We start from the raw sequence: 11575 nt of genomic DNA, 5'->3' as shown, positions 1-11575 counted from the left end.
GATAACAATTTGACTTCTGACGTATATATATATATATATATATATATATTAATATAAACCAGTCTGTGCATGGTCACTAAGCTTTATTTTTATGTAACTGAACAATCATATACCCACAATTTATATGTTCCTAAGGTTCAGTTTGAAAAGGCTGCTTCATGTTTGAAGTAATATTTTGTTTTACTTTGTGGTGCCATAAATGTTTCAAATGATTTTAGAAGTACCTTCTATTTAAAAAGACAACCTGTGGACAGAGCTGGCAGTGACATGTGATGATGTGGGCACTTAAAGAAAACACATTTTCTGTAGCGAGACACTAGTGTAGTAGTTTAGTAAAGGGTGCAGAAATGTACAATACATAAGTTCTGTAATGACTACGTAAGTTGGCTTTATGTAAAGGATTTGAATTTTGTTTTACAGATGTTGCTACAGCTGTGTTCTGCTCTGTCAACCATTCATAGCTGCCTTGAATGTCATCATGAAAGCCTTAACTGTTCACAAAAAAAACATAAAAACTGTACATACTGGATAATCTTATGTCAGTACACATAGTACTACACATTTGGAGTGTATTGGTCAGAGTAGAATGTTATTCTATGTTTCACTGGATATATTGGGACAGGAAAGAGGGGAGGGATTTACAGTCACATCCAGGCTATTGAGATCACAGCAAAAAAGTTTTCTCAAGTGCCTGCTCATGGTGGGAATTGCTGTTACTCTGTATAAAATAATATTATAAAGAGCATGGTCTCAAGTGTCACGAGATAACTTCTGTTATGATTTGGCGTTAAATAAGTGAACTGAACTAAGATTGAAGTTTTGCAGCTAAATGTTCTGAGTAAATTGAAGTTGGACACAAATTCTAGACAATGTCACTGAAACATATGAAGGTAAAATTTGCAAAAGGACATCTCAAAATGTTCAGTAATGTCATTTTAAAGAAAATACAGAGCAGTCCATGCTCCACACGAGTCATTCGTAATAAAAACAAACAGTCATAAAAACAAAACAATCAATCATAAAAATAAAAATAAAAAAATCACTTTATTTTCATTTCCTTCCACTTCCAGTAAATATATTATAGCTATTTCCAGGTTTTTGAGCCTGTTCTACACTGCAGCACAGACTCAGGGTTTCTAGCTCTTTTCATCCTTGAATGACAAAAGCCTGCTGGCAATGCAGTGCACTGTGGCAATTTCTATGTAAGTGACATCAGCCTCGGGAACATGCAGCTGGAATGCAAACAATCCAGAGAGCAGTTCCTGATGTTGGTTGAGATCTTGGCCAGTCATGTCCAGTCAAACAGCGTGTCTGCTGTGGAGAATCTGCAGCTCATCGAGCGCTCCTCGAACCCGGGGTCTATGGTGTGTGTGACTGCAGCTCTGCAAACATGTCCTTTAGCTTCAGCTGAAGCACTGGATCTCTGGACTCTGCTGACACCTGCAGGATGAGAGCAGTACTGTTCATGTGATCGTGTGGTCAGAGCTAACAATTTGCTGATTTGTTTTAAAGAGTTTCCTTCCAGGAATATTAGTCTTTTTCTAACAGTAGATAAATCACTAAATTATGACACAGCCCCTAGATGCTAGTAGTTTTTGCTTACATGTATGAAAATCAGTAAACATACATCATGTCCAGACAAAAACTCCTATAGCCATAGTATAAACCCAACATGGAGTCAGCCATTTACAATTCACGTGCATTTATGCACAGATTTATATAGATATATAGGCATAGTATTTTGGAATGGATGTATGAATGTGATGGAGGTCATAGTTAGTTTTGCAGTTTGGCTGACTTGAGATAAAGCTTTGAAATATTATTTCTGAGTGTACAATAATGGAGCTGATGAATTCACTGACAACACGAGATTGGAATCAGCAGTTCACTGACTGATGATTCAAATTATCAGTGTTTGGTGGCAGTCCAAGTACTTCTACTTACAGGAGGAGCTCCTCTCTTTCTCAGCACGACGCCTTCTGCGAGTAAAACTTTGCCAGTCTGCTCAAACAGAGCCGAGTCATCCAGCTCACTGTTGCTCTTTAACGCTGAGTACTTGTCCACAAACCTGCAGGATCCACGCGAGAGAATAAAAAAATGTAGTAACTCTGGCATGGGAATATGTTTAATGTTCTTTGCGAGTAAGGCAGTGTTTGCTTTAGTCCTACGCCTGTGTGTGCTGAACACTCACTCTTCTAGCATTACAAAACCATAAACAACTTTTAGATCTCCCTTTAAGTTTGAATCCCGTCAGACATCATATCATACAACATATTTTCATAAAACACTGTTTTCAACAGAGGGGAGAAACATACCTCTGACATGTAGAAACAAAGTTTGATTTGGACAGATCAAAAGGCCGAGCACCTGTCCCATACTTCTCATAGAACTTCCTGTAAGGCAGATAGCTGTGGGTGAGCGAAAAACATCTACAACAACTTTTAATGCTAACAGCTGATTTCTATTAATTAGTGAATCCAGATGAGCTCAAGTAAAACCATTTTCACGTCATAAAATGATTACACTAAATTAGTCAATAAATACTGAGTTAAGAAAGAATCATCACGCTGGGAGTACTTGACTTACGCTCTAACTTCATCCTCTCTGTAGAAGATCTCAGGCACAGCCTCCTGTTTCTTGGTGAAGGTTCTGGACTGTGGCTTCACGTAAAGTGGGTCCCTCTTAGGTGGAAAAGCTCTGTATACGTCATACCAGATGGGTTTCTCTGTCGGCTTTATGACACCGGAGTGCATCAGATCTCGAACCCTGTTGATCACACCATGACACAATTGTTGATTGACGGCAATGTCAATAATTGTAAATCAGACATGTACACACCGATAAATAATAATGAAATTAGAGCCAAGTAGGGGGATCCACAGCAGGTCCAGGATAAGCTGACTGCAGGACCATGTTTAAGCTCAAAGACGTCCTGATTTTTGAGGATCCATGAAAGCACTTTGTTTTGTGTCAGAGATCGTTCAGTTGTTATGGATCAACAATTTAACACCAACAGAGAAAAGAGATCTGTGTGTTTCCAGATCATGTGAGTGTGTTGCTCTCGAGGTCTCTAACAAAGTTAAGAAACGTCACAATGTTCAGGAGATCTGTGACTACTCATGATCTGATCTCATGTTCACTTCTGCCTTTGGAGTCAACAGACTCAGGGTCTGCTGCTGGGCTCCACAGGCAATGTCTCTGTGTTGGTTCTCTGGTTTCTGGTTTCTGGTTTTTCCCTCCACACTTTAACCTCTGCCGCAGCCCAGGACCTCAGCATGCATGAGTCGCATGCTGATGACGCCACTGCACGGTTAGGTCACACTTGAAAAATGAATTTTCATTTTTCATCTTGGTTGTAGCTTTGTTTGGAACATTTCATAACGCGTGTCTTTATTTATCATTTAACGTTACAGTCAGTGTTGGCTGAGAAACGTTAACGTGCTGCCACAGACTGACGTCAGATAATGACAGACGCTGCTGCAGGTGAGCTGACGAACATTACGGTAATAACAGTAAGAACTCCCGCTCTGTCTGCTGTCACTCAAACACTATGGCGTCACGTTATTTCAATTAACCAACGTGTACTGAAACGATCCGAACGAAGTGTTACTGCGACCCTTCAGCATGACGTGGCTAACTACCGTTCATATTCAGTGTAAGCTGCCGAACACACACACACCACGCAGTGTGACATGTCGCTGTCTTACCGGGTGAACACAGTTCCAAACCTCTCCAGCCTGCTGCCAGCCATTGTACCGACTTACTCTGTGTCGGCCCGGACCGCTTCAACAACACATCCGGTCACATATCCGTCTTTCCAGAATAAAAGTATGAGGCGGCTCGTGAGTGAGCTGATCACTGATGACGGTGATCATGCTGAAGGGTCACAGTAACACTTTCGTTCGGAACGTTTCAGTACATGTTGGTTAATTGAAATAACGTGACGCCACTGTTGTTCCACCGAAACAACAGTGTCTGAATTTACTTTCATTCAAACAGACCACCGTTTATTCAGAAATAAATAGGCTACATACAACTAAATTCAAGTGCGGATCGTTGCAAAGCTTTCCTACCCTTTCCAATGCACATTGCCAAACTTATTAAGTACAAAACCGTTATATAGGTTTTTTTTAATTACTATTTCTGTGTAGTACTATGTCTTTTAAAATCTGTATTTTGTCGGCTTGATAATTTAAGAAACGCGTTTAGGCTTTTATTGTGAAGGCTAAATGTCCAAACCAAGCAACTTCCTAGCTGCCTGGGAACAGACGCAGATGCTCCTGCTGTGACCACAAGATGGAGAGCACCAATCTCCAACTACACCATGTTTGTTTCTACTGTCTGTGCTCAAAATGCCATGTGTCAGTGAATCGTTATACAACTTACCTGTTCAAATTATAATAAGGATTAAAGTTAAGACAGGTGTGTGCCAGCCACAGACTATAAATAAAAATCTCATATTGTTGGAAAATGTGACCTTCTTTTGGGACATCACAACATGAGTTACACTTAGAGTTGAAGTCAAATGTTCTGTGTACTGTACTCAGTTTCAGCTGTTGCCATAACTACACATTTGAGGAAGTTGGTGTAACCTGTAATTGTTACTGCAACAAGAGATGATGTCTTCCAGAAAAGCAATGGTGTAGTCTTATATATTAGGACTAGACTGAGCTATAGTTAGTTGTACTTGTACTTTAGCATTTCCATATATTTGTCTTATGAGTAACAATGAATCTGTCCTGGTTTACAGAGTGACATGATGAAGCTCAGGTGTTGGGGCCTCCAAAATGTGGAGGGGCTGTCCGTGGTAATCCAGTTTCCCTCTCCACTGAGCCTGAACAGACCAGAAGATCTTCTATCCAGTAATGGTGCAAATGAAGAATGACCAGCTCTAGGTGAGAGGTGGGCTCTGTTAATCTCAGGTGGAGAAGGGAGCCTCTCCCACTTGAAAACCTCACACACCACACCAGATTTTTTTTGAAGGGCCTTTGGTAGAGTCTGTCAGATCCAGGATGTGCAGTTTGATGCTCCAGCCTTCTAGGCTGATGACTAAAACGGAGCAAACATTTTGTAGCTCACTGACATGCTGACTCAAGTAATCTGAAACAAGCTTGAGAGATTCTAGGCGTTAACTATGATCCTCCATTGTAATAGACTTGGTCAAATTCATTTTCCAGCAAGTTAAAATAAGTTATATGGTCTGCTCTTACTGTGTCTGTGTGTTGGTCCAGTAGTGTGAAGCGCTTCCATTGTCAGGCTAGCCACTGTTTTTTTGTCTGTTTTTTTGTTTGTTTGTTTTTTGCTATGGTGTGTAGCCATTTAAAAGCAGATGTGGATAAAAAAAAGGAACAAACACAAAATATGTAACACCTGGATGTGAATTGAAAAGGTGAAGGAGTGAAAATGTAGCAGGTAGGCAGGAATGTGTGTTTGTTGAAGAAGAAGGTAGAAGATCTGAAACCTTGTAAACTTTTTCTTGTATCGAGGAGTATCATACATGGTCAGGCCATATTGTGCTTTAATCATATTATTTATTTAATTGTATTTAGTCTTCTCTTTGTGTTAAAGAGCATGATGCAAAGGTCTGCACTTCCTCACTGCTGAATATATTATAATATGTTCTATGCCGTCGTCCTGTGTATGTTCTTTCATTCACCTTCATTACTCACCACATGATGTGTTACAACATTAACTTGAGCCTGAGATGGAGCAAACACAAATGACTGGAAAGCCTGATCACACTGAATTCCTAGAACAATGGCAAAAACAAGCAAGCTCTGACAGGCCTCTTACTGCACTACCATAGGTGTTTGAAGAAGGAGGAGAAGAGACAAATAAAAACAGCTCAGACTGCTGCTTCCATGTGTGCTGTTCATTTTTATCCATTTCAATAAAATACAAAAACAGGCTTTACAAAAGCTGCAGCTCAGTGTAGGAACCAGTGTAAATTCTGCATAAATATGCCTGGGAATTTAAAGAATGCAGCACCACTATCCAAACTGTTCCCAATCCCCTTAATGTCCAATACCAACATGTCCCTTTTTTCTTATAGGCCCTTTGAAGTGTTTTTCTGTGCCATTATTTTCATTCATTTGCTATGACAGTTATGTTTCGCATGTCTGCTAACCTTTTAGCTGAGGTCGATGCCTAAGTTTGTTTGTCCTTCAAACTTTTATTTTTCATACTTGTACATACATACTGTATGTCTGGCGGAATGTTTGAGAAACGTACCTAAAATGATATACAAGACACATAGAATATTTTTAATATGTTCAAACCTGAACCTTGAATATGAAGATCACTGAAAAACATGATACACAAAATGTAGTGTCTGATACAGTCATACTGATACAGAGTGAAATAACATTCAAACTTCAAACATGGTTAAATGATTAATCCTGTGACAATAAAGATTTTTATAACTGTCAATAAATCCGATAAACAAACAAAACAACAATGAAGTGATCCTGCTAATAAGTATTGTGTGTGTCAGTGTGTCAAGCCTGATATGTCTTATTCTTCTGTACCACAGAGCTCAATTGTTGTCAGCCACACCATGTTCCTTCATTACCGTGAACACAGATGGCTTGAGAGTTCCTCAGGATCATCCACCAGGAGGAGCCAGGAGACGTTACTGCAGAAAGAGACTACCTTCCTTAGGCTGCTGCCATCATGAGCTGTCCCAAGATAAACACCAGAAACCAGATAGAGGGATGAATGGTATGAAGAAAAATATAGAATAATACCAATCTTATCCTTGAAGAGGAAGTAGAAGAAGAAAACTGTAGGTTAAAGTATAAGAGGTAATGCATCATGCATTCAAGTGTAACTCAAGGAAATCATAAATATAGAATTACAGTATATGTGTCACCCCACTCCTACATGAATAGAAACAAACTAAATATTCTCCTGGGCAACAATGCAGGAAATGCTCTGTGTCTCCGGACGTGATGTTTGGTATTTTGATTTCAGAACTCAGTATTGTCGGAAGGCAGTGCAAACAGGCTTACTGCTGCGGTGAAAGAAGGAGAAAGTGAACTTTAAACTCTCCTTGTCAGCTGACTAGAGATAAAAATACTGCATGGGGCCTTGGCTCAACATGGTCAGAAACATTACACCCGTTTGACATACACAGTTTTACACAAGGAAATAACACACCTGCAAAATCCATGCTGTGCTTTGTAATTTGTTCTCGACTTAAATGTGAATAATTGATCTTTTCTCTCGATAAGAAGCCCTGATCATAGAGACTATAGACAGATTTAGTTTATGGTTCTGAAAAAGTCTGAGAGACAGAGAGAGAATTGAACAGATAGAAGCTTGTCAGCAAGTGGCTTTTCAGGTTCCACAACAGAGAGTTTTCAAGCAGAGACAGGGAGGCTGGTAAGGCCAGGTCGAGTTCAGGAATGTCAGCACGTAACAGGGTGGTGTAGAGAGAGGGACAGAGGGAGGGAGCCAAACAGAGGAGGGACATAGACAGAGAGAGAGAGGGAGAGAGAGAGAGAGAGAGAGAGAGAGAGAGAGAGAGAGTCATAAATACAATAATTACAGCTTAGGCAGAAATAAGCGAAGTGACTTTCCTGGTTCCATAGGCTGCCGACGTAGCTAACAACACTGCTGTCCCTCTGACATTCTGATTCGTTGTTGTTTGTACTGAAGTTTGTACTGAAGTTATTCTTAGGATTTATTTGTCAGAAGAACTTTTCATTTCTAGACATGGATTTGTTCCTGGACTCTGGCTAATTGTAATTCATTGATGAACAGAACTTTCCTAAACTAACTTTAAAAAACAAACAAAAAGAGGACTTTTTCACCATCATGTCTGTGGCTGCCCTGTTCAGGGGCAAATGGGGGCAGAAGCCACAGGGACCCCCAGAGAAGCACCTGACTGCTGCAGTGCAACCCAGTCATGAGGAGGAAGATGAGGAGGATGACTCCAAAGTTGGTTTTAGCAGAGAGCCCATCCGGAGGAACTCACGCTTTTACCGGTCAATGAGAAAGAAGAGGCAGGCCGCAGCTGAGCAGTCTGAAAGTAAGAGAACATCAGGTGACTGATGGAACATTTAATACTGTACTGTAGCTCAGGTGCTGGGCACCTGTGCTCATGTCTTTCAGGTTACATTCAAAAGTGTGGTCCTGAAGCAGCAGCGGCAGCAGCAGAAGCAGCATGGTTAGGGGTTGGGTTCTGGCTCTGCTTTGGAGTATTTCTACATACTGTGTTTTATTGTTCTTTGCTGTTGTCCCATGGACTGTTGCTGCTGTTGTTATTTAAAGTGGAACAAAGGCTTCGTCTTCCTACCCTTCAGAAGAAATCTGCGTGAACACAACTTGATAAGCCAGTTCTGTTTGAACAGCACAATAGTCTGAGTAATACTTGTACTTTCCACAGGTCACCCTCTGACCTCAAGATTTCAAGCTCAAAACAGCTTGTATGCTCAGATAACACAGTCTATCAGTCCATCGTACAGATATAGAATTTATTGTAGTACTTCTGTTATTAGTGTCTGAAATGATTTGCAAAGATATCCTGGTGGACATTTATTGTTTATCAACCTGCTTTGTGTATTACAAATCAATAATTAGAAACTGAATGATGAAATAACGGTGAAAATTAGTTCCGAATTATTAGTTCTGACTCTGAATAATTAGAATTTCAACCTGTCCATTAGGAACCATATTCATAGAGCTACACCAAATGAAGTATTTGAGCTTAGACTTTGCCCAGGCCACAAAGGGAGGGGTCAAAGTGATTGCTTAATACATAACTAGACAGTCAACATCAGTGTTAGACATAAAAACTGTGAGATCAGTGAATCCCTGCAGGCGCGTGGCCACCACAAGATTTAACTGAACTCACTGTGCTACATGAAACAGCCATTTCTTACTGTATTCATAATGAATAAACAATCAAGAGAATTCATTTGACCACCACCTGTGGTGAAATGTTGTAATATGTCTGTATATTGTAATATGCAACGATGTTTCAAAAATGTTTCAATCAAGGTAAAAAGCTGTTAATGAAGCGAAGACTGAGTGAAATCAGGGAAATGTTTGCTTTCATTCCAGGACAGAGAAAAGATGAGAGATTCGAGTTTCAGTTCTTTGAATCGAGTAGCTAATAGAGAAAGGTTTAGCTCAACTTTGAACACCTGAACTCCATCACTGGTGTCTGGCTGCTTACAACTCCAAACTTCACTTATTTACATTATGTATAGTGTGTGTGTGTGTGTGTGTGTGTCCATTATGTGTAGAAACAGGAAAGACAACACATTCACATTGAAGAAGCACTGGTATGAACAGATCCATGCTTTAAAGTCACATATAAGTGATTTAAAAGAATTTGTGGCAATCCCAGATTTTCAAACATTTTTGACAGCTTTCATGTAGTCTGCCTCTGTCCACAGTGGGAAAAACACTTGAATGATAATGATAACTTTAAAGGTGCTATGTGTAAAACTAGTTGAAATCATTCAAATACCTAGTAAAATGATCAGCAGAATGTAAAGAAATAAGTTTTGACATTATGTCAAAGATGTCTGAAATAACTACTGATTGGCTACTTTGGCCCGCTGTGCTGCATAATACCACGTTGTCACACATTGGTTTGTGGGTAACCATTTTGAAGCCTTGAGTCTGGATTCATAGACGTTGCAATCTTTATTTTTCACAGCCAGAAGTGGCCATATTTGGACAAGAGCATTTAGAGTAACTAAATGAACATTATGTTATGTGGAAGAAGACTTGAAACTAGAGAAGTTAAACCTTTTACCGAGGTCATAAATCAAATTAGAAGTTGTTTTATTTCTCCATAAAGCTCAGTGCAGTCACACTATTTTTCGCAGCCACTGCTGGCTATTAGAAAGAATGCAGGTTTAGGACACTTCCATGTTGGCTTTACTTCCAGTTTTCTATGTTACACAAGCTCTATTTTTTTAAACAACATCTGAAGAAATTAAATATTCTGCTCTAGGTTTGTCTTTTCACAGTTCCAACAATCACAAACTCTACTTTGGTTGAGATAAACCTTTAATTCACAGAGTTAAGGTATTCTGGCTCACGCTGTTGCTGCCTCTCTGATATATAGATGTACACATACAGTACCCTCAACTTACATTGTACTTGAACTTATATTGCAATAACGTCTCAAACAAAGTGACGTGGTGTTGAAATTAGCAGCAGCAAGTCAGCAAAGTATAGTATATATGTATAGTATGTAGTATATATCATACATGTAGTATAAAACCTGCACGTAGTCTCAGTGATTCGTGTCAGTGTATGTCCCCCACAGGTTTCTGAAGAGCTGTCGTGAAGCTCAGTGTGGCGGCTCTGATGGTCACCATCTTGGCAGTCCTGCTCAGCTAATCTAAAAATGAGGTGAAGCGTGGGTGGAGCTGAGGTGGGGTGAATGAGACCTGGATGCTCAAACAAGTGGCCTGTAACTGCACCCACCTGTCAGTCGAAGCAGCCACTTAGTAATTATGCAATTATACTTAAGAGTATGCAGGTAGCTGTCAAGACAATTATCCTTCTACTGTACCAGACAGCACATCACTTAGTGTACAAGCTCATATTTTCATAATGCATAACATTACATGCATAATGCATAACATGCATGGATGAATGTATTCATCCATGCATGTGAATGTAGCAGAGCCTCTCTGCAGCCTCTCAGCCTGCATAATGTCAAATCTCAGAATTTGTCCTCGTGTTTCAGTAGTTCCTGAAAGGGACCTAAACCAATCTATTGAGCACAGAATATGATTTTAGAAAGGCAACTGGCAACATCTGGAAAAATATCAAAACATAATTAAAATATTCATTTGAATACTGTTGACCAGAGGGTTTTAAAGGCAGACTTTTCCACCTCTCAATCAAAGGCTTTTGTTTGTTGGTTTTTACAGTATATGCTATCTGTATACCTGAGTATGTTACTTTATCTTGATTTATTCAGAATTTGATCTTCTAACTGCTGATTTAACAAGACTTGGAAATCTGCAATATGGTGCAAATCTGGCAGCTACCGCATGAGCCGTAGAAGGGCTCCAAAATTAGTTTACAGCCAAGTACAAAAGCTGATTTCCCTGTTCATGACAGCTGTACTGTGGGTGTTTTTTTATAGAACTTATGTGTTCAAATGATATTAAGGCTTAAAGTTATGCAGGATTGAGAGCACAGCCACTTTGATTGACAGGTGCCGTGTTTAACCAAACAGGCATCATTTAGCCTGTCTTAGGTCCACCGACGTTCCACCTCGACGACCAGAGCCACCACACTGAGCTTCACAACCATTCTTCAGAAACCGTTGGGTGCAGGGGTCGGTGGATGCACAGGCACTGTGTCCAGTTTTATACAGTCTATGGCAACATGGGTGAGAAGTGACTCTCTAAAATTATTATTTTGTATGTTAATCAGATTGGTGTGAGTTTTCCCATGATGGTTGGTGATAGGCAGAAGGTGTATCCAATCACCTTGAAAGTGCACCCTTCTCCAAACTGTTTCCCAGATGGTTCTGTATGACAAACCATCTTGCGCAGTCAGGTTAACTATAACTTGATAATCATAGTGGTTTGTTTTA

The 11575-nt window shown here is 39.9% G+C and overlaps 2 protein-coding genes across 4 annotated transcripts in view; one reads left to right on the top strand and one right to left on the bottom strand.

Moving 5' to 3' along the window:
* Positions 1-505: 505 nt before the first annotated feature.
* mrps23 (mitochondrial ribosomal protein S23) lies at positions 506-3808 on the bottom strand. The gene is made up of 5 exons (XM_010746376.3): positions 3708-3808; positions 2587-2766; positions 2316-2393; positions 1945-2068; positions 506-1440 (listed from the first exon to the last, which is right to left on the bottom strand). Exons 1-5 carry the CDS (start codon positions 3749-3751, stop codon positions 1360-1362), a joined length of 507 nt encoding a protein of 168 aa, XP_010744678.1. The 5' UTR covers positions 3752-3808; the 3' UTR covers positions 506-1359.
* Positions 2808-11575, top strand: part of ngef (neuronal guanine nucleotide exchange factor) — a 28507-nt gene continuing 19739 nt past the window's right edge. The window contains exons 1-3 of one of the 3 annotated variants that reach the window (XM_027280852.1): positions 2808-3483; positions 4751-4895; positions 6533-6720. In XM_027280852.1, the coding sequence (XP_027136653.1) occupies positions 4882-4895; positions 6533-6720 (202 nt within the window). In that variant the 5' untranslated portion in view covers positions 2808-3483; positions 4751-4881. Of the gene's footprint in view, positions 3484-4750; positions 4896-6532; positions 6721-7544; positions 8048-11575 lie in introns of those variants that run through there. The other 2 variants (XM_027280851.1, XM_010746375.3) reach the window with 2 other exon arrangements.

This window comes from Larimichthys crocea, chromosome VII (assembly GCF_000972845.2).
Source record: "Larimichthys crocea isolate SSNF chromosome VII, L_crocea_2.0, whole genome shotgun sequence".
NCBI classification, from domain to species: Eukaryota; Metazoa; Chordata; class Actinopteri; family Sciaenidae; genus Larimichthys; species Larimichthys crocea.
Note: the sequence above shows the minus strand (reverse complement) of the source record. Positions and strands in the feature narration are given on the sequence as shown.

Excerpts from the sequence above, each read along its gene's own strand:
- mrps23 (XM_010746376.3), bottom strand. The coding sequence starts at position 3,751 with ATGGCTGGCAGCAGGCTGGAGAGGTTTGGAACTGTGTTCACCCG. Across the intron at positions 2,069-2,315 it reads TTTGTTTCTACATGTCAGAG|GTTTGTGGACAAGTACTCAG; the intron begins GTATGTTTCTCC and ends TGGATCCTGCAG. Across the intron at positions 1,441-1,944 it reads GAAAGAGAGGAGCTCCTCCT|GTGTCAGCAGAGTCCAGAGA; the intron begins GTAAGTAGAAGT and ends CTCATCCTGCAG.